This window comes from Nicotiana tomentosiformis, chromosome 12 (genome assembly GCF_000390325.3).
Source record: "Nicotiana tomentosiformis chromosome 12, ASM39032v3, whole genome shotgun sequence".
NCBI classification, from domain to species: Eukaryota; Viridiplantae; Streptophyta; class Magnoliopsida; order Solanales; family Solanaceae; genus Nicotiana; species Nicotiana tomentosiformis.
The window spans coordinates 27,108,708-27,132,564 of NC_090823.1; the positions used below are offsets into that span (position 1 = coordinate 27,108,708).

The following is a 23,857-nucleotide window of genomic DNA, read 5'->3' on the forward strand; positions in this document are numbered from 1 at the left end:
TCCGAGGTGGTTTACTAGAAATGTTGACTCAAGTCAAACTTAACCTTTTAAAGTCAATATTAAGGAACTAAGTGTTCCGATTTCAACCCGAACCCTTCCAAACCCGAACTAACTATCAAAGCACATACATGGGATCTTATTTAGGGGAACGGGGATCTAGAAAGCAAAATGTCTGGTCGGGTCGTTACATTCTCCACCTCTTAAACAAATGATCGTCCTCGAACGGATCTAGAATCGTACCCGGAGTGAAGAATAAGTGTGGATATCTTCTCCGCATGTTCCCCTTGGCCTCCCAAGTCACCTTCTCGACTGGTTGACCCCTCTACTGAAATTTTGCCGCAGAAATCTTCTTGGAACTCAACTGGCGAACCTGCTTATCAACAATGGTAATTGGATCCTCCTCATAACCCATGCTCTTATCTAACTGAACCGTGTTGTAGTCTAACACATGCGACCTGTCGGCATGATACCTCCGGAGCATGGACACGTGGAAAACTAGATGAACTCTCGATACACGTCCTTTAAACCTTGGGCTCAACTTGCCCTTCTTCCTGAACCTCATGATTCCCTTCATCGGCAAAACCTTCAAGTGAACCTTCTCGCCCACCATGAATGATAAATCATGCGCCTTCTAATCCACGTAACTCTTATATCTAAATTGTGCTGTGTGAAGTTGCTCATGAATGAAATTTACCATTTCCAAGGCATCCTTCACCAAATCAGTATCATATAACTTAGTCTCACCGGGCTTAAACCATCCGACGGAAGAACGTCATCGACGACCATATAAAGCCTCAAATTGAGCCATCTCGATGTTGGACCGATAACTGTTGTTGTAAGCAAACTCGGCCAAAGGCAAGAATCGATCCCACTTCCCTCCGAAGTCAATCACAGATGCTCTGAGCATATCGTCCAAGATCTGAACTGTCCACTCCGACTGCCCGTCAGTCTGTGTATGAAAGGTTGTGCTGAGCTCTACCCGGGTCCCCAACTCACTTTGTACTACCCTCTAGAAATGCAAAGTAAATTGAGGGCCTCTATATGATATAATGGAGACAGGCACACCATGCAACTGAACAAACTCCTGAATGAAAATCTGGGCCAATCTCTCTGAAGAATACATGATCACCACCGGAATGAAGTGTGTTGACTTGGTCAACCTGTCAACAATAACCCAAACTGCATCAAACTTCTGCAAGGTCCGCGGCAACCCAACTACGAAATCCATATTAATGCGCTCCCATTTCCGCTTAGGTATGACCATCTGTTGGAGTAGGCCACCTGGCATGTGATACTCGTACTTAACCTGCTAGCAATTAAGTCATCTCGCTACATACTCAATTGTCCTTCTTAATCCGCCACCACCAATAATGCTGCCTCAGGTCACGATACATCTTCGTATCACATGGATGAATAGAATACCGAGAACTGTGTGCCTCCTCTAGAATCTTTTACCTCAACCCATAAACATCCGCAACCACATTCTCCTTGCCCGGATGATAAAGGATGGTAATATCATAATATTTTAGTAACTCAAGCCACTTGAACTGCCTCAAATTGAGATCCCTCTGCTTGAACAAATGCTGCAAAATATGATGATCAGTGTAAACCTCACAGGAAACCCCATAAAGATAATGCCTCCAGATCATAAGAGCATGAACTATCACGACCAACTCCAAATCATGTACGAGGTAATTCTTCTCGTGGGGCTTAAGCTGACGTGAAGCATATGCAATAACTCTCCCCTCCTACATCAATACATAACCCAAACCAATGCGCGAAAAGTCGCAATACACAGTATACATCCATGAACCGGAAGGCAACACTAATACCAGTGTTGAAGTCAATGCGGTCTTGAGCTTCTTAAAGCTCGCCTCGCAATCATCGGACCATCGGAATGGAGCACCCTTCTGGGTCAATCTAGTCAGAGGTGCTACAATATATGAGAAGCCCTCCACAAACCCATGATAATAACCTGCTAACCCCAAGAATCTCCTGATCTCGGTCGATGTAGTAGGATGAGGCCAACTCTAAACTGCCTCAATCTTCTTGGGATCTACCTTAATACCCTCGCCTGATACAACATGCCCAAAGAATGCTACGAAACTTAACCAAAACTCACACTTGGAGAACTTAGCATATAGCTTCTGTTTCCGCAAGGTCTGAAGCACCACTCGCAAATGATGCTCGTGCTCCTCCGTGCTACGCGAGTAGATCAAAATGTCATCAATGAAGACAATAATAAATGAGTCAATATATGGCCTGAACACCTGGTTCATCAAATCCATAAACGCTGTCGGGGCATTAGTCCACCTGAAGGACATCACTAGAAACTTGTAGTGGCAATATCTATTCCGGAAAGCCGTCTTCGGAACATCCGAATCATGATTCTACAACTGATGGTACCCCGATCTCAAGTCAATCTTAGAGAACACCCTGGCACCTTGTAATTGGTCAAACAAATCATCGATACATGGCAGCGGGTATTTGTTCTTAATGGTAACCTTGTTCAACTGGCGGTAATCAATGAACATCCACATAGTTCCATATTTCATCTTCACGAATAACACTGGTGCACCCCAAGGCGATACACTCGGTCTGACGAACCCCTTTTCTAGCAACTCCTCAAGTTGTTCCTTCAACTTCCTCATCTCTTTCGGAGCCATGTGGTACAGTGGGATAGAGATAGGATGGGTACCTGGAGCCAAATCAATACAGAAATCGATATCACGATCTGGTGGCATGCCTGGAAGATCAGAAGGAAACACATTCATAGAACTCCTGGACCACGGGAACTGAATCAATCGCCGAAGTCTCTGTAGTAGTATCCCAAACGTAAGCTAGATAAGCCAAACAACCCTTCTCGACCATGTGTCGAGCCTTCAAAAAAGATATAACCCATCTAGATGCACTGACACATGAACCCTTCCACTCCAATGTAAGAAGCTCTGGCATTGTTAAGGTATTAGTCTTGGCATGGCAATCAAGGATAGCGTGATATGGGGACAACAAATCCATGCCCAGGATGACCTCAAAGATGGTGATATCAAGCAACAGAAGATCCGCACTAGTCTCATAACCACAAAAAGTCATGATACAGGACTGATAAACCCGATCCACCACAACAGAATCGTCCACTAAAGTGGACACATAAACAAGAGTACCCAAGGACTCGCGAGGAACACCAAAGAAATGAGGAAGCAGAGATGAAGCATATGAATATGTAGACCTTGGATCAAATAGTACCGAAGTATCCTTACCGCAGACAAAAATAATACTTGTGATCAATGCATCTGAGGCTACTGCATCTGGTGTGGCTGGAAAGGCATAGAATCTGGCAGGAGCGCCACCTAGATGGCCTCCACCTCTAGGACGGCCCCTACCCACCTCCCCTCCACCTCTAGGCCGACCGACGACGGGTGTGGAAGCTGGTGCTATAATCATAGGTTGATGACCCTATTGTACTGCCTTACCCTGAAGCCTGGGGCAAAACCTCCTTACATGTCTAAGATCCTCGCACTCGAAACAACCCTTTGATAAGGTGGATTGCTGACCTGAAGTCAAACCTTGATGGCCTGAATACCCACAGAAAAAACCCTGAATAGCTGGTGGGTGGTAGTTACTCTCTGGCATGGCGCTGATTAGGGCCGCACTGGAACACCCCGAGGAGGCGACGGTGTTGGATATGTGGGCCTACTAGACTGACTCCTCACAAACTGACCTCTACCCCCAGACGGAGCACCACTAAACCCTCCTGATTATCGATCCCGCTTATCCCTCATCACCTGCTCTCGGCTCCGCTGATGAACACCCTCGATCCTCTGAGCTATCTCCATAACTAGCTCATACGAAGTACCCATATCAACCTTTCGGACCATATTAGCCTAAACACCAGAGTGCAAACCCGCAACAAACCTCCACACTCTCTCTACATTGGTAGGAAGTATCATAAGTGCATGGCGAGACAACTCAGAGAATCTCGCCTCATAGTCGGTCACCGACATCTGGCCCTGTTGAAGCTGCTCGAACGGAAACCGCAACTCTTCCCTCTGATAGGGTGGAGTGTATCCATCCAGGAAGAGACGTGTGAACTGGTCCCAAGTCATCGGAGGAGAACCTGGTGGTCTGTCGAGAAGATAAGACTGGCACTATCTATGGTCCCTGGTCTCTAGCTGAAAGGTGGTAAAGTCCACCCCGTGGGACTCCAATATCCTCATGATGCGCAGTCTGTCCCTGTACCGATCAATAAAGTCCTAGGGGTCCTCATGTCGCTCACCTCCAAAGACAGAAGGATGTAGCCTGGTCCATCTATTCAATAGCTTTTATGGCTCGCCGGTCGCAACTGGTCTGGGCTCAGGTATAGCTGCAGTAACTAGCTAACTTCGCCCACGGGTAGTGCGCCCGGGGTCTTATATACGGTAGTTTCATGCCCTGGAGCATGAGCGGTAGGGGTCTGTGTCCCCCCTCCCCCCCCAAGATGTGGCTAGGTCCGCTGAAAATAAATTAGCCCGAGTCATAGAGTCCATGAACCGCATCATACGGCCCATGACCTCCTGCAATCTCGGTGCGGACATGAAATCCACCGGGTCTGGTTCTGCTGCAGGCACCTCACCCTGCTCCTCAATAATAGGATCCTCTACTGGATCCACTGGTGGCAAAACTGGGGAAACTCTAGGATGTCCTCATCCTCTACCACGGGTTGGAACCCTCCCTCGGCCTCTAGCAACAGGGGAGCAACTCTTCTATGATTAGGTACATCTATCGCGCGCGTTCTCACCATCTATGAGAGAATAAGAGAAAGATACTTAGCACAACATTAATTGCACGATAGGAGATGAAGAAAGAGTAGTTTCCTAACACCCTATAGCCTATCGAAGATAAGTACAGACGTCTCTGCACTGATCCGCAAGACTATATTAGGCCTGCTCATAACTTGTGAGACCTACGTGAACCTAGTGCTCTGATACCATGTTGTCATGACTCAGTTTCTCCTATAGGCCGTGATGACAGTAAACGTCGCCGCTAGGAAAGCCAATGGTGAACTAAACATGTAACTACTCTTTTAATAAGTTTCCAAGTAATTAAATTTATTCAGAGATTAAGGAGTAGAAAATTTATTAAAATAAAATGAAGGCGACTGAGTGGGCAAATATAGAGACAAAAATACTCCAAAACCATAAAGCCTACTAGTATGTGTGCCAAGACCTGGTGTCACAAGTGTATGAGCAACTAGTAGAATATACAAAACTCTAACTACTGTCTAAAATAAAGTAGACAGAAAATAGATACAAAAGAGAGACTCTAGGTGCTGCAGAACGGCTCAGGAAACAGCTAACCACTAGGCCTCGGGGTAACGGGGGTGCACGCTGATATGACCGCCAGATGCACCTACCTCAGATCCTACACGATTAGTGCAGACGTGTAGTGTGAGTACATAAACAACATGTACCCAGTAAGTATCTAGTCTAACCTCGAAGAAGTAGTGACGATGGGTTGACTTCGACACTTACTATAGGCTAACAAAGTAATATAGAAATTCTAAATAAGCATTGGTTATATAAACAATAATAATAACTCAGTAACAAATAGTAAGCATATAATTCTTTCACTAACCGTAAATTTCTGGTCAAATTCTATCATTAATAATTACCATCTCTCAAGCCATATAATAATATCAAGTATAATTAAGCTCCGAGTATTATTACGCACGATTCATGCTGAGGTCGTACGCTCCGATCCAGATTAATGTGTACACTGCCGAGGGTCGAGCGACACAAACCATAGATGCATCTATCTACTACCAAAGTGTTCAGCCCACTCCACAAGAAGAGATGATACTTTACGAACAACCAATTTAGAAGCTAATACAAGGCTAATGCACAATGAGGCACAAATTTCTATTAATGGTCAAGTAACCCGCCAAAAACTCAAGTAAATGAAATTAGGTCCTTACAAATTCCTTAACAAGTTTTAATATAATTTAGCACTTTAATTAACAAGTAGGATGCAAAAGTTACAAGTATTTCATTATTTGGGTCCTAAACTACCCGGACATAAGCATAATTAGTATCTACGCACAGACTTTCGTCACCTCGTGCGTACGTAGCCCCCATAATTATCAGCAAATAGTAATTTAAATCACCTATGGGGTAAATTCCCTCTTACAAGGTTAGGCAAGAGATTTACCTCGTCTCAAAGGTCACTTTCCGTCCCGCAAATTTGTTCCAAAGCCTCAACTCGGTGCCGAACAATCTAAAACTAGCCAAATGTTATATAAATTAATCAATACATGTTCAAAATTCATAATTTAACTATTAGAGTAATTACCCAACCCAAATTGGAAGATTCCTAATATTCACCCACGTGCCCGCATTCCGAAAATCTTTCAAGATAAATGTTACTCATAACCTCACGAACTCAAATATATAATTTTTGCCCAATTCCGTAACCATTTTCGTGGCTAAATCTCATTTTTATCCAAAACCCAGGTGTTCCAACTAAATCTATAATTTTCATAATTTTACATATTCAAATCTATCCATAATCTATGTTTTAAACTCATATTGCATAGAAATTAATTACCTCAAAGTACTAGGTGAAAACCACCCTCTAAGAGCTCCAAATATCGCCCGATGAATGCAATAAATGAACCCGAAATGGCCTAAGTCCCGACTTAAATGAAGCTTCTGCCTCCAGCGATTTCTACTTCTGCGGCACCGCACCTACGGAAAATCCATCGTAAGTGCGGTCCTAGCCCAGTACTCCTGATAGTGCTTCTGCAGATGGGCTCCCGTTTCTACGGAAGATGTGTCGCATCTGCGGTCCAGGCCTGGCCAGCCTCACCTCGCATCTGCGACCCTTCCATCGCAGAAGCAAGGTCACTTATGTGGTAGTTCCTACGCTTCTGCAGGCCATTAACCACTCGCCCATAACCGCATCTGCGGCCAAATTCACGCACCTGTGGCCTAAATCTCGCAGGTGCGGACGCACCAGTACTGGTGCACCAAAAGACCCCTTCAAGTTCAATCTTGATCCGCGCATCGTCTGAATATCACCTTAGGCACATTGGGCCTCGCCCAAGCATACCAACAAGTTTGTAAGCATAAAACGGATTCGTTCGCACCCTCGGAATGCGAAAAACAACATTAAAACTAAGAATCCCAACCCAAAACCAATAGAATTAACTATGAACTTCAAGTTCTTCCCACTTACTCTGAATGCACCGAATCATACGTAAACTGCTCGGAATGACACCAAATTTTACGTGCAAGTATTAAACTACCATACAGAACTATTCACGAACTAGGAATTCCAAACGGACCTCGATAACATTAAAACCTACTCCAAACAAAATTTAAAGAACTTTAAAACCTTCAATACGCCAAAACACTCCCGGGTCGTCCAAAACCCGATCGGAACATATGCCCAAGTCCAAAATTATCATACGAACCTATTGGGACCGTCAAATCCCAATTCTGAGGTCATTTACCAGAAATTTTGATCCACGTCAAACTTAATCATTTAAAGTCAATATTAAGGAACTAAGTGTTTCTTTTTCAACCCGAATCATTCCAAACCCAAACTAACCATCCCTGTAATTCATAAAATAGTAAAAGAACATACCCCCGAGGTCTTATTTGGGGGAACGGGGATCTAGAAATTAAAACGATTGGTCGGGTCGTTACACGCATGAGTGGAGTTTTGTCGCAATGGTGCCACCGCAGAAGCAGCCCTTTTGTTCGCAAATACGAGATTGATGGGCTATACTTGAAAAGCATGCCTATTTTCCAGAACTGTGAACGAGTTGAGCGCTATATCTTTGAGTTACTTCTTTTATCACTTTTATTATGTTGTTATGAACTGTTGTTGTCTAAAGCATGCATGTTGATGGCTTTTCAAGTATGTCAGTGAAAACCTAAATCTTTTATCGGAATCACCAAAATATGAGTACGTTTGTAAAACTGTAACTTTTTCCCAAAATTTTAAATAGGTAAATGGTTCATTTTCAAATGACATGAGTAAAGTACATCTCTATGCCTACATGTCAATGTGTATGTGAAGTCATGAATGATGCAATATCATACAACATGAAAAAAAATGCATCTCTATGCATGTATGTCAAGTGTGCATGTCGAATGCAATGCAACTCAATGATAAACCATATGCATACTCTCAGAGTATCAATTCACTCAGTCCTCTCAGTCACTCAGCCCTCCCAATCACTCGGCACTCGCACCTCAGTAGGTAACTGCGCTCACTGGGGGTGTATACAAATTCTGGAGGGACTCCTTCATCCCAAGCGCTATAACAAGCCAATCATGGCATAAATCAATAAAATATGATGCGGCGTACAACCCGATCCCATCATAAATCTATAATACCTGCAGCAGCGTGCAACCTGATCCCATCAATATCCTCACCATCAGGCCCTCGGCCTCACTCAGTCATCAATCTTTTCAGTCTCTCGGGCTCACAATGTCATAAAAATCAGCCCAAAATGAGGATGTGATGTATCAATAAATGGTAACAGAGCCTGCAATATGATATACAAATGAATGCGTATGACTGAGTATGTAATTGCAATATAAGCAAATAACTCAACAACAGAAATGACCTCAGTGGGTCTCAACAGGATAAGCATATAGCGTAGATATGGTTTCTAACATGGATCAAAGATCAATTACTATAGCACGTAGATATTTAATAGATACAAATAAGATTAGGTAACTACACAGTTCCACAGAAATAACCGAGTCACAATTCACATGGTGCACGCCCACACGCCCGTCACCTAGCATATGCTCCACCTCAACATCAAACATATATAACATATATTCAGGGATGTATACCCTCATCACTAAGTTTAGAAGTATTACTTACCTCGAACCGTGTAATTATTTATTCTGCAATGCCTTTGCCTCGCGAATCGGCCTCCAAACTCCTCGAATCTAGTCATAAATAATTCGATTCAGTTAAAACAAATTATAGGAATTAATTCCATATGAAAATACTAATTTTCCAACAAAATCCAAAATTTCACCCAAAATCGCCTGTAGGGCCCTCATCTCGGAACCTGATAAAAGTTACAAAATATGAACACTCATTCAACCACGAGTCTAACCATACAAATTTTACCAAATTCCGACATCATGTCACGTTCCAAACTCGGGGAGCGCGACTGGCGCTCAACCGAGAGAACCCGGCCGAGCAAGCATGTTAGATTTCCTTCTACCAAAACTCATCCATGAATAAATAGGAGATGTACTTCATTAATCAAACATTGAAAAGATTTTTATTAACAACTTCCATTTCATTCCCATTAGCAGCTTCATTCATAATTTCCAAAATATTATGAGTTTATATAATTAATGAAAAAATATAATTTTCAAATACCAACTTTTCTAGTTCAATTCTCAACATCAACCACAACCCACAGCCTGTCTACGGAGCCTCTAAGTACAATAGAAGAGTAATATGAAAATGCCGGCAACAAGGTCCCAGCTATACCTCAAAACACAGTACTTGAGGAACAAAAGATATATGACCCCGAAATGAAGTGGGGATCACCAAATCAGCTGAAAAGAGTGTATTGCTATCACTGATCAATGCCTCCTGCTGTAGAACCACCTGCATCCATAAAAGATGCAGCGCCCCCGTCAAAAGGGGCGTTAGTACTGTCGAATAGCACTAGTATGTATAGCTAAAAGTGCTCTTTCAAAATAGAATGCTCATATAAGAAAAGGCAACATATAGAAACAACAAGTCGTAATCAACAATATTCAAATGTCCAGTTAAAACATAATAATTTTCAAAATACGAACTTCATATACAATTTTTGGTTGGGAGATCATTAGCACTGATATTCCACCGTCTTTGTTAGCACGGAGTCCGATCACGCCCGATCGTCTAGGATACCTCTCCACGGACAATGTGGTTTGACAGGTGATGCGAAAGAAAGTTGTTACCAAGAATAGTACCACCATGTGTGCAACATGGCGTCCGATCTTCACCCGATTAGCTAAGCAGTCTTCTCATATATGTCGTGTGGGTTGACTTTGACAATCCACAATTGTTACCAGTTTCATCCCAATTAAGGGGAATAATATCACAATTTCTCCAATATTTCAATTTCATCCTAAATAAAGGGAATAATCACAATCCACCCCTACACCGGCACGTGTAGTTTTAAATGTGGGCCTTATGATCCACCCTTCTTCGGTTTTGCTAATGATGCTCCCAAAAATACTTTTTATTTGATTAGCACACAAAGGTAACATAAATACAATTGTATTCACCTCAACATTTTTCACATTGTATAAATTCTTATTAATATTTCCAGATACTCACAACAACAATATTTCCTTGGCTCATTTGGCCATTCACAAGATTCTTTATTCCTGGCACGGTGGCCGTATTTCATATTCTACATTTTCACCTCTTTCAATTACAAAGATCACCATCAAATATCAACATATAGAATATTTAAGCAATCATATAACTCAAATTTATTAGTAATGGAAACTTTAAACACAAAAGGTTTCTTCCCAAATAATTGGGCATACCGACCAGCAATACAAGCACACATCAAAATCATAAGCAATCAATACACCATTTATTCTTGCAATACTCCTTCCTAGAAATGATAATATACAATTTCAACACCTGAGTATGTAAGAAGTCGAATCACACTGGATATATTTGTAAAGCAAAGCATTAGTTAAAACAGCCACTTATAGGCATGAATGGAGTACAAAAGCTTTTAGGCAATTCTATTTTCGAAATCAGTTTTAAACAATTGAGTCGAGTCTCATTTCATATTCTTTATCGCATCCTCTCAAATCATTTGCACTACTAGCCACAATCATAACTTAAACTCTTGGCACGTTGGCCACACACGATACCCCCAATTCAATTATTTCATTTCCAACCATTTTTATAGATTATCAACCATAAGACATTTCCAATCAAGACTTTAGGTACACATATAAGCAATTAAGAGACTTAAGAATATTGAGATTTTCTCACACAATTTGGCATACTAGCCTTCATTTGAAATATGATTCAAAGCCTTAACATTTTAATACGCAACTCATACTTCGAAACTCATGGAGACATTATGGAATTCGATTCTAAGAGAGAAAGTTTAGCCAACATACCTCAATTGAGCTTCCTTACACGCTAAAATATTTCGAAAATCTTAGCAACTTCAATCTATTCTGAAAATGTAACAAATTGAATCAAAATTAGGAGGATGATCATGGTTCTAGCCCATTTGAGCATTTTATCAAACACTAGGTGTGCATTAAAGTTCTTAAGGCCATTTTGCGAAAGATTTCATCATTCCCCAACCCATTCTCTACCATTTTTAGCTTATAACCTTTTCACATTATTTGATAACACATGCATGCAAGATAACAACTCCCATACCAAAGAATTGCCTCTCTAACTATCCCATTTTTGTAAATTTTCGAAATTGAGAGCTAGGACATAGATTCTTACCTTTGGGATGAAGACTTCCTTTGTTAATCCTCAATGATTGAGCAAGAATTGATGGATAATAGGTTGAAGGTTACTCCCCCACTCTAAGAACTCTCTCTCACTCTAAAGTATCAAGTTTTGCTCAAAAATGGCCCATTACATCTATTTTAACGAACTAGGGTCGGATTTTAAAAATTCAAAAATAAAGCTCTGAAACAGGTTCTGCGGTCGCATACATGACCGCATAATGATTATGCGGGCGCGAAATTGGGGTTCCAAAACTGGAAAGGAATTGACCAGGTCTGCGGTCACTATGCGGCCCGCAGACAGAACGATTCTGCGGTCGCATACTGCACCGCAGAACCTCCCTCCGAAAAATCCCAAAGCGGGATATGCGACAAGAGTGCGGGCCGTGAAGTGGTTATGCGGTCGCATAATGGCCGCGAAATTTGACATCAAAATGACCTAGAGGAATTTCTACTATTATTAACCTCAACGCCTGCCCCGACATCACAGAACCCCGGGTTTTAGGAAACTTTTCACAGGGGCTTACACATCAACTCGACCTCCAAATCTCAAATTCTTATTTTGAACCTAGGCCCAAATCCTCTAATTTTACCTCAAAAACATGTAATTTAGTTGAAATACTCATTGATAATCCAATATTATTGACTAACAATGATCACAAGTGACTTACCTCAAAATTTTCCGTGCATTCTCTCTAAACAATCGCCCAAACCGTGCTTGAAATGTCAAAAATGACAAAAATGTCGGAACTCCTCTGTTTTGTACATGCCTAGTACTTTCGCACCTGCGGTTAAATTTCTCACTTCTGCAAGGCCACTTCTGCGAAGGCACGCCCAGTCCCTGACTCGCACACCTGCTCTCAAAATCTTGCATCTGTGGGTGCGCTTCTGCGAGCCCCTCACCACGCCTGCGACCACCCAAGTGCAGAAAAATAGTCGCACCTGCGAGCTCTGCCCAGCTCTCTTCATGGTCACATCCGCGCTCCTCAGCTCACACCTGCAACCAAAATTCTGCAGGGGCGAGTGCACCAGAAGACTAAAATTTCCAAATTTTTCCTTAAGTCCGAATTTGATCCATTAACTATCCGAAACTCACCTGAGGCTCCTGGGACCTCAACCAAATACACCAACAATTCCTAATACATCATACAAACTTAGTCGAGCCTTCAAATCACATCAAACGATGCTAAAAACATGAATCACGCCCCAATTCAAACTTAACGAAAACTAACAAATTCCAACTTCTACATTTGATGTCGAAACCTGTCAATTCAATTTCGATTGACCTCAAATTTTGTACACAAGTCATAAATGACATAACGGAACTATTCCAATTTTCAGAATCAGATTTCAACCCCGATATCAAAAAGTCAACTCCTCGGTCAAACTTCCTAAAATTCAATTTTCGCTATTTCAAGCCTAATTCCACTACGGACCTCCAAATCACAATCCGGACACGCTCCTAAGTCCAAAATCACCCAACGGAACTAACGGAACCATCAAAATTCAAATACGAGGTGCTTTACACATAAGTCAACATCCGGTCAACTTTTCCAACTTAAGTTTTAAATTATAAGACTAAGTGTCCTAATTCACTCTGAAATCCTTCCAGGCCTGAACCAACTAACCTGGTAAGTCATAAAACAACAGTAAAGCATAAATTGAGCAGTAAATAGGGAAACGGAGTTGTAATACTCAGAACGACCGGTCGGGTCGTTACATAAAAATACTCTAATAAATATCACATTTAATAAGAAATTATTAGGCAACAAAGCATACAATAATTATGATTTATTTAGGAAACAATGAATGACAAGTAGCGATTAATTGTGAAAATCAGGGAGAAAATAGGCAATTTAAGGGAGAAAATAGGTAATTTAATATTTAATATGCTAAATGTCAAGTAGTGTAACGACCCGGTCGGTCGTTTTGAGTGTACTAGCCCCGATCCCCTATTTACTGCTTCCCTGTATCCTTTTCTGCTTATGTGACTTGCCGGGAGGTTTTGTTGTGGTTTCGGAGTGATTTGGGGTAGTTGGTCCCTAATATAGAAGCTTAGTATTAGGATTTTGACCGTAGTTGGAACTATGTGAAGACAACTCCGAAATGGAGTTTCGTCAGTTCCGTTGGGTGATTTTGGACTTAGGAGCATGTCCGGATTGTGTTTTGGAGGTCTGTAGCTAAATTAGGCTTGAAATGACGAAAGTTAAATTTTTGGAAAGTTTGTCCGGTAGTGGACCTTTTGATATCGGGGTCGGATTTCGGTTGCGGGTTGGAGTAGGTCTGTAATGTCGAATATGACTTGTGTGCAAAATTTGAGGCCAATTGGACGTGGTTTGATAGGTTTCGGCATCGGTTGTGGGAGTTTGAAACTTTGAAGTTTATTAGGCTTGAATCAATGTGTAATTCGTGTTTTAGTGTTGTTTGATGTGATTTAAAGGCTTGAATAAGTTCGTATTGGGATATAAGACTTGTTGGTATGTTTGGTTGAGTTCTCGGGGGGTCTCGGGTTGATTTAGAGTGGTTAACGGATCAAGGTTTGAAGTTGAAATGCTGCTGAAGTTTGAGGGCTGCTGGTGTAATCGCATCTTATGACTGGGAACTGCAGATGCGAGCTCACAGAAGCAAGAAAAAGGGACCGCATAAGCGGCCAGGGATGCTTTGGACAGAGGCCGCAGATGCGGACATGCACGCGCAGAAGCGGTTTGCACAGAAGCGGATTTTGGGCGCAAATGCGGAGAATGGCGCAGGTGCGAGGGCTGTTCCACACATGCGGTTTGCGCAGAAGCGGGATCTGGGGCGCACCTGCGAGAGCGCATAAGCAGCCAAGTTGTCGTAGGTGCAGAAGACCTGGTCAGAACCCATAAATGCGAGACTTCGAGATTTTTTCACCATTTCTAACATTTTGAGCTCGGAGCTTGGAGGTTTTTGAGAGGATTTTCAAAGGGGTTCTCGAGGTAAGCTCCTTGTGTTCATCTTTCTCCAATAATTATGTTTCCCTAATGATCTTTCACCTAGATGGTGTGTTTTTTAGGTGTAATTTGGGGGGTTTGAGGCTAGGGATTTGGGGAGTAATTTTTGGGTTTTGAGTGGTCATTTGAGGTCGGATTTTGATACATTTGGTATGGTTGGACTCGTGAGTGAATGGGCTTTCGAATTTTATAATTTTTTTCTGATTCCGAGATGTGGGCCCGGGTCGACTTTTTAGGGCGATTTTCGAATTTCTTGTTTAAGTCTTGATTTTATTAATTAGCTTAGTCTATTATAGTTGTATTTATGATATGTAATTGTGTTTGGCTAGATTTGGGTCATTCAGAGTCAGATAATCGAGAAAAAAGAATTCTTACGGATTGATTGAGCTTGGTTCAAAGTAAGTGGCTTGCATAACCTTGTGTGGGGGAAATCCCCTTAGGATTTGGTACTGTTGTGATATGTGAGCATCGTGTACGTGAGGTGACAAGTGCGTACACGGGCTATTTATGGTAAAACCCGATTTTTACTGAGTAGTAACATGTTTTCATCTTAATTGAGTTATACCAGCATGTGTAGTTATCATGTTTAGTCTAATATCGTATGTCTACGTGCTTTAACTGTTTATTTGAACTCTATGCAGCATGTCTAGTTGATTTTCTTGTTTCTCCTTGATCTTTATCAGCCTTAACTGTAGAATTCTTGCTGTTAACTATTGTATTTATCGGTTTGAGCTGTATTTACTTTTGAGACTATGAGGTGGTACCTCGAGAGTTCTCCCTGCACATTTACTTTTGAGACTACGAGGCGATACCTCGGGAGTTCTCCCTGTACATTTACTTTTAAGACTACGAGGTGGTTCCTCAGGAGATCTCTTTGCATATTTACATTGAGACTACGAGACGGTATCTCGGAAGATCCTCTGCTGCTTAACCCCTGTGTGATGTACTGCAATTTTGTTGTGTTTTCCTTTTTGTTAAATTCCAGTCTCTTATTATATTGCTACATTTTCCTGCTTTATGTATTATATACCAGTGGGCCCTGACCTTACCTCATCACTACTCGACCGAGGTTAGGCTTGGCACTTACTGGGTACCGTTGTGGTGTACTCGTGCTACTCTTCTGCACATGTTTTGTGTGCAGATCCAGGTGCTTCTTATCAACCCTGCTATTAGCTGAGAGTGCTTGTTGTTGTACGGAGACTTCAAGGTACATTTGTCGCGTCCGCAGACCTCAGATTCCCCCTCTATTCTCTCATATGCCATTTACCTTCAGTACTTCTTTATTAGACTCTGGTGTATAGAGATACTAGTTTTCCTCTGTAGCTTGTGACTTATGATGTTCTGGGTTTTGGGAATACTGTGTATTACTAGAGTGTTAGTTATTGTACATGTCAAGCGGCATTGTTACCAATTAATTAGTTATTTGTTGAGTTAGTTGTTAAAATGAGTAAAAATGATGAGAAAACACCCTTTGAAATCGCCCAAATCTGAGACCCAAAACTCAAAAATGAGTAAAAATGGCTAACACCCGATTTCTATGTGTTCTGTCCACCCAAAACTCAAAAATAAGTAAAAATGGCTAACACCCGATTTCTATGTGTTCTGTCCAGCATTTTCGCATCTGCGGACTCACATTTGCAAGACAAAGCTCGCATTTTCGGAACAAGGCAGCCAAGCAGAGAACCGCATTTGCGGACCTTCACGTCGCTGAAGCGACTGTGTAGAAGCGCGAAGGAAGCTGCAAAAGCGAGGACGATTGCATCTGCGATCATGGCAACACAGAAGCGGACGCATACCTGCGTCCCATGCTTCGCAGAAGTGAAGTTTCTCCCCTGGCCTCAAAGTCACAGAAGCAACACAGCCTCCGCAGAAGCGATCACGCACCTGCGGCCAAAATTGCGCAGGTGTGAAATACCAGAACCAGACCTGCAAATTGTTTACCAAAATGGTCTGAAGCATATCTGAAACTCACCCGAGCCACTCGGGACCTCGTACAATTATACCAACCAGTTCCGTAACATAACGCGGACTTACTCGGGATCTGAAATCACGTCAAATAACGTCGAAATTATAATTCACACCTCGATTCGAACTTATGAGTTTCAAACTTTTCACATTACAAAAACTCGTGCCGAAACGTATTAAATGAATCCGGAATAATTTCAAATTTGGCGCACAAGTCATAAATGATATAACTGAGCTATTACAACTCTCGGAATCTCATTCCAAGTTCGTTATCGATAAAAGTCAATTTGTGGTCAAACTGTGAAATCTTTAAGCTTTCAAACTTCTACTTTTCAATAATTGGCTATAACTCGAGCTAGGGACCTCCAAATTAAATTTCGGGCATACACCTAAGTCCTAAATCACGATACGGACCTACCGGAACTGTCGAAATACTGATCTGAGTCTGTTTGTTCAAAATGTTGACCGAAATCAACTCAAATAAGTTTTGAAGATCTATTTCACATTTTTATCAAAAAACAAATTTCACATAAAAACTTTCCGAAAAAATATATGGACTGCGCACGTAAGTCGAGAAATATTGAAATGTGCTATTCGAGATCTTAAAACACCTAAATGAATATTAAATTTAAAGATGACATATTGGGTCATCACATATATAAAAAAATTATTTCTAAATTTAATGATGTTTTATCATAATCGCAGCAAATTCCCTAGTTATATAATTATCTTACTTGATAAAATTTTCCACATGTTCATGTCCGGTACTGATGATCTATTTCATAAGATAACTACAAATCCATGAAAAAAGTCTTGCCTTTCTTTTTCTTCTTACTTCCAATTGGATGGTTTATCTAAGGAATTATAGGTGATAAATTTTGAAGGCACTTATCATCTTCAGTTTGATACCTACTGAATCTTGTTTTCACGTCATCATGTAGGTATCTCGAACAAAAAGTCAAGTACTTTTCAGCCAATAAACCCTCCGCTATTGACGCTTCCGGTTAGGGATAAGATACTTAAATGTGGCAGGGCATCATTTTTTATGAAGAACCAACAGACTGAATAAAGAACCATAAGAACTAACCTAACTTCCAAGATACATTTTTCCTGTTGGTTCTCAGCCGAGCACATACTTGTGTGTACAAAATGTGCTACAGAAAAGTGATCAGATTGTATATTCCTTGACGTTAAGCAAAACTCCAGGACGCCAAGTGCAGATTTTACAAGCCACGACGTAATCAAGGATGGAAATGTTATCTTGAGAGTGAACTCATCAGACAATTGCATCATTAATAAATACAAAAAGAGCTCAGTTTCTGCTTCACAGAGTTAAAACAACAAATCTCCTTCGATATGTCAACTGATCAAAATTGTGTAACATTTAAGAAGCTGATATCAAGAGGGTAGGAGGGCAACATTTTTTAGAAGTAATGCATGGATTTCATTCTTGGCATAAAAAGCTCCTTTCTCGAATGATAAATGTTATGTCATCAATCGTCTATTTGGTTGCTACTAACCTTAGAAGTAAGTCGTCCTTTTGGATCAAAACTAGTGCCACACTTCTCGTTAATGAAGCTGACAAAGTCATCTAAGCCTCGACACCATCATAATCTTCACCAGCTTTGTTGGCATTTGAGAAGAATTTCAAATTGGAATAGCCACTTACACCCTACCTACTTAGTATAAGTACAATTTTATATCAGCTTCAATATGCATGAGAGTGAAGAAATATCTCTATATATGTGTGTGTGAGTGTGTATATACACATACATAGAGAGAGAGAGAGAGAGAGATAGGTGAGGTGGAAGGGGACTTTGCACATTGTGAACAAAGGCACAATAAATAGCAACAGCAGAGCAGTTTGATAGATAAAGCATAATTTTCTAGTAGCGAATATAAAGCTATGGGATAACTCCCACACCCTAAAATACTTATCCATACTTATAAGTTGTAAAGAACAAATTGGTACAGACAACCTTTCTAAGGTAAGCAAATAATGCAATCCATCACTTACCTTGTCTCTCTTTTCTATACCTGTCCTGTAAGCTTTTATAGCTCCATAAGACTTTAGATGTAATGTAGCACTTTTATTTACTTGATGTTGGCAATTGGACCTACACTCCCTTAGCTAAATACTGTCACATGATGCTATAAAATACATATTTCGCCTATCTATTTTGTCTAATATCATTAATGCGTCGTCCTTATTAACGAGGACGCGAGTATGATAAAGGAATATCTTCAACAAGTAACAAGGGCTGGCAACCGCACAAAGTTCTTTCCTTAAAAATCAATACACATGCATACACAAACACAGAGGAACTTTAATAACTATGACGAAATAAGGTATAAAATGGCTGAAAAAACACCATTGTTGAACAAATCTAAGCATATTCTTGGAGACATTCAACGGAAACATATGAGCCAACAAAGGAATTTCTGTAACATGGGTAGAAACTAAGTTGCTCCGACTCTTCATTTTCAGTGCCGTACCCGTGTCGACACGATGTGGGTGTAAGATCCGTACCAGATTTGTTCAACCAATTTTGGGTACTTTGACCAAAATCAATGGAGAAATTCGGGACAAATATATTGATTTCTAAAATCAAAACAAAAGTTAGGGTGAAATTGAAGAAAATGGAATATCTTGTGTATAGAATTTCTACGTCAGTCCTTTTATCTCCTTGGATTCTCCTCTTGATCAATATTTTCTCCTTCTCGGAATACCTTGTAAGTTTACCAAATAATGTCTCATAATTTAGACATTATTTTATAACTCTATTGTTAGATATTTCAATTATTTTTAGCCGAATCCCCGCAGCCGTATCTGTGCCTGGATCCGTACCCCGAATCTTAAAATTTAAATCATGAAGGATCCGACCTCTAGATCCGCACCCGTATTGGACATTTGCACCCGAGTCCGAGCAACTTAGGGTAGAAAAGAAAAAGTGTTTGGAGACCAAATTTGACTTTTGAAAAAAATCTCGAGTAGGACTCTCATAGCACTCCCAAAAAATTAACTATAACTTACTTCTCCACGAGATCCTTGAGATGTCCGCACCAAGATTAGCAATACCACCACATTTTCCTCTTGTTTGGACACCGACTCAACCTATTCGTAAGTTTGAAAAAAAGCAGGATATGAAATGAGGTTGCTGTACACAGTTTTTCAGTTATGACTAGTCTCACTTAGCCAGGAATCCACTTATTGGAGCAAGGTTTTGCAATGATCACACCTGCAAAAGGTAAAGTATAAATCAAATATGGAAAGGAGAAAATGATGTATACCACACTCTACTCTGTTGAATTGCACCTTTGGTGCTATACACAGAGACCAGATAAATAGAACTTACCGATCTATTCTATAATCAAATGAGTGACCTGCAGAACACTAGTCCCTAAAATAGAAGAAAAAAATGTCAATAATGCTTATTTGATATCACCCAGCACGTCTGCACATAATCCAGTTCACCACAAATTTGCCATATCTGATACTCTTTCCTTCTCAAACATTGGAAAATAAAATTGAGAAAAGAGGAGCTAAACCTTCCTAATAGATAGACACAGGTTAGGTAGAATTGCCAAACCCAGTATATGTAAAACTCTTACTTCAAGTTGAGGTCGTGTTACACTTAGCACAAAGGCATACGAAAAGATTGAAAATATTATGTATTTAACGTGAACAGCCAAGAGAGAGAAAGTAAAATTCTATTGTCTTCTTAAGCTCATTGCAGATACTACAATGTACAAAGCATAGCACAAACTTCCCTTCTATAATTATGAAAAACTGTACTATATCCATCTCCCTAACATAAAGAAAGGTTACCATGCAGTATAACACAATTCTGAAGTATAAGATAAGACACAGAACTCCTTCTCCCCCAAATTCTTAAAATAAGCAAGCAGAGTTTAGCCTTAAAAGTTAAAATCCATAATCTAAAATAAAGAAACAAACAAATATAGTTGAGAATTGCAAACAGATTTGTACGTCTTCATAGGGATATTCCACCTCCATCTTCTAAGTTAGTTGAAAATTACGTTATGGAGTACAACCCTTTTTGGATTTTGCTAGATCTGGTGATCCATTTATGGATGATGTTACCAAGACCTAAGAAACTATCGTAAGTAGAGTTTTTGTAACAATTGCTAAGTTATAGAGAGTTGCTATTGATTCCTAGAACAAGATAGGAAATGATATATAATACCTGAAGGTAACTAAATACCAATGAAAATGATATTCCTAGACTTATAACGTGTGCAAATACTCACATTATTTCTGATATTAAGATTTAAGGTGCAATAACATGAGATTTCCAACACAAGAAGAGTGGCAAAACAATCAAAATAATGTACCTCTTCAATAAGCTCGAGCGGAAAGCTCAAGCAATGCTCTAGCTGCCATTTCCCTGGCTTCCGCAATTTCATTGGATGCGATTTCTTTTGTAGAGGTGAAAGGAAATTACGTCATAAGGATAGTACAGACGAATAAACCAAGTGAAAAAAATACTATTTTAGACAGAAAACCAAGTGAAAAATATTCACTTCTTATTATCGGGGTGAAACTCTGATATCATGTTAAGTAAGGAAGGATCCTTCGCTATAACATATATCAATAACTTTGTTGTAGTTGCATCAAATGAGATGCTCTTCCCGGTCATTTCTTTTAAGAAAACCTTCGTTTCATTAATTCTATTACTTCTAAGAAATCCTTGCAGAATAACATTGTAAGTTGCGTTGTTTGGAAAACAACCATTCTCTTCCATTTTTTTTAGCATGTGTTTAGCTTGATCTAACAACCCTTTTCGACAAAATCCATTAATCATTATATTGTATGTTATCACGTTAGGATGTAAACCTATTACGCAGAGCTTCTCAAAAACAACACGAGCTTTGTTAAACTTTCTATTTTTGCACAATCCATCGATGACGACATTGTAAAGGTCAGTATCAGTATCTTCTCTCTTACATTCCAACTTATGAAAGAGTGAAATAGCTTCTTCAACGAGTCCATTCTTAAAATAACCACCAATCAAGATACGATGAGTACATAAATCAGATTTGCAGCCTGCAGATATCATTTCAGCAAAGAACTTTCGTTCGGTGCTGATTCTTCCAACTTCAAGCAGACCATGCAAGATGGTATTGTAGGTAAAAATACTAGGTTTGGATCCATTTCGAGAAACTTCATGACACAATTGCATGGCCTCCTCCAAATCCTTCTTTTTACTGTATCCATTTATTAGTATGTGATAACTAATAATGTCAGACTCAATTCTCTTATCTTTCATGGAATCAAATATTATCCTAGCTCTATCCATTTGACCATGCAAGCAATATGTTATGAATAGGCCCATTACTGATTATGTTATTGGGTTAGAAGCTAAGATATTTGGGTCAGTTGCTGAATTGAGGAAAACCCAATATGTGATGTGGGATCCAGGTTGAGACAAGGCTGGTGAGCTAAAAAGAATACAAGGCTTATAAATAGCAGGAGGGTGTAGGGAGTAGAGTATGCGAATACTGAGTCTTCTCTTTATTGTGGCTTAGCTCTTGTTGGAGCATTCTGGGACCTCCCTCCATTCTTGTTTTCCTTTTATTTTAGTTCCTTGTTCTTAGCATTGTTCATGGTTGGAACTAATAGAAATTGTCTCTATCTTCTTCGGTAAATATGGATCCATTACACAATATCCATCAGACTCTACACCTTTTCCAATCATGCATCTCATTATTTCCTCGGCCTCTTCAACTTTCCCTCTTTGCATAGACCATCGATCACCGAGTTGAAGGTTTTCACATCTGGATAAATATTCGCATGTATCATCTCAAGGAATAAAGTCCCAACTTTTCCCCACTGGCCAAACTTACACAAACCATCAATCAACGAATTATATGTGACAATGTTCGGAGGAATGCCTTTTTGTTTCATCTTGTTCAAAAGGCTGATAGCAGCATTTAGCATTCCATCTTTGCAGAGGGCATCTATAACAATGCTATAGATGCATGTATCAGGCTTAGTGCTTCCTTGTTCCATTACCCGAAGCAAACTAAAAGTTTATTGAGTATGACCCCTTTTGCTAAGTCCATTCATGACAGTTGCATACATAACTTCATCAGGTTCACAAATATTCTGTCTTACCAATTTTTTAAACAATTCAACTGCATCTGTAATCTTATTTTCAGCGAAGAGTCCCCTTATTAGGGTGTTAAAGGTAACAACACTAAATGGAATACGATACTTGAAGAAAATGGTCAATACAGAAAATCCCAAATAAACACTATGCATGAGGCAATAACTGTTAATCACGATATTCAAGATGAATTTATCTATTGGAATTCCTAATTTATGCATTTCACCAAAAAAGAAAACAACAGCAGAGTAATGCTTCATATTTACCATAGTATTCAACAATTTTGCAAAGCTGACAAGAGAGGGAAGAGGCTGTTCTCTAACCATTTGATGGAATACACTAACAGCATCATCTAAACACTTGACATTTTCAAAGCTATTGGAAAAACCACATTTCCCCTTTATCGACTCAAAGCTGTTAGAAACCCCAAGTTTCCCCTTTATCGAAATGGCTGTATTGCTATGACATGAAGAATAATCTCTAGGATGAGTAATATCACCATTGCGAGGAGAAATAGCTAATAATGAGACAAAGGGATTAATATTACCATTGCGAGAGTAACGTTGAACAAGAATTTAAGGAGTGAGTAGTTTCTACTTTCTATTTTGAATGTGTCTTTATTCTGCTTGGTCTTTTTCTTTCTTTCAACATTATTCTGCTTGTCTCATTGAACAAGATTTATTTTTTGAAGTTTTCACTTTTTATTTTGGGGCTTTTATGAGTATTTAAATTGCTTATTTAATAAAGAGAAATTATCAGTTATGTCATCCCATAAGTAAGTTAGTATAAAAATAAGTCAATTCATAAAATATTACAAATATTAGCCAATTAGCTATTTGTAGCCAAAAAGTATCAATTTTTTTTTAAAGCGTTGTTGGAATATATTGTATATATCTTAATAAGTTTAAATCTCATTTTTGGGATGATTTGTAGAGTTTTAAGGTGGTTTGAATTGAAAATTCGAAATAGAAGATGAACATAAAAAAAGATGATATAAGTATCACACTGTGTATCATTCATGTATCACATATGTATTAAATGTGTATCACATGTATATCCTTTATATATCTGGCTGTGAGATATATGCGTGATACATGTGTCGCATAAAAATAAATTTGAACTCGTTTTTGACTACGAATTTTGATACCAAATCAGTCCAAATCACCTCCAATCTTCCTACGCATCTATGTTTTCAATGAATTTCAACCATACCCATTAAAAAGGGTTCCTTTTTGCTTAGATTTTTGGAATCTTTTATATATATATATATATATATTGTATTTCA

At 39.7% G+C, this 23,857-nt stretch overlaps 1 protein-coding gene and 1 pseudogene across 1 annotated transcript; both read right to left on the minus strand.

The window, feature by feature from the left end:
- Positions 1-2,754: 2,754 nt before the first annotated feature.
- On the minus strand, positions 2,755-3,444 carry LOC138902386 (uncharacterized). Its single transcript, XM_070190246.1, has one exon. It carries the CDS (start codon positions 3,442-3,444, stop codon positions 2,755-2,757), a length of 690 nt encoding a protein of 229 aa, XP_070046347.1.
- A 17,509-nt stretch (positions 3,445-20,953) lies between these two features.
- Positions 20,954-23,146, minus strand: LOC108942803 (putative pentatricopeptide repeat-containing protein At1g12700, mitochondrial; annotated as a pseudogene).
- Between the last annotated feature and the right edge of the window lie 711 nt (positions 23,147-23,857).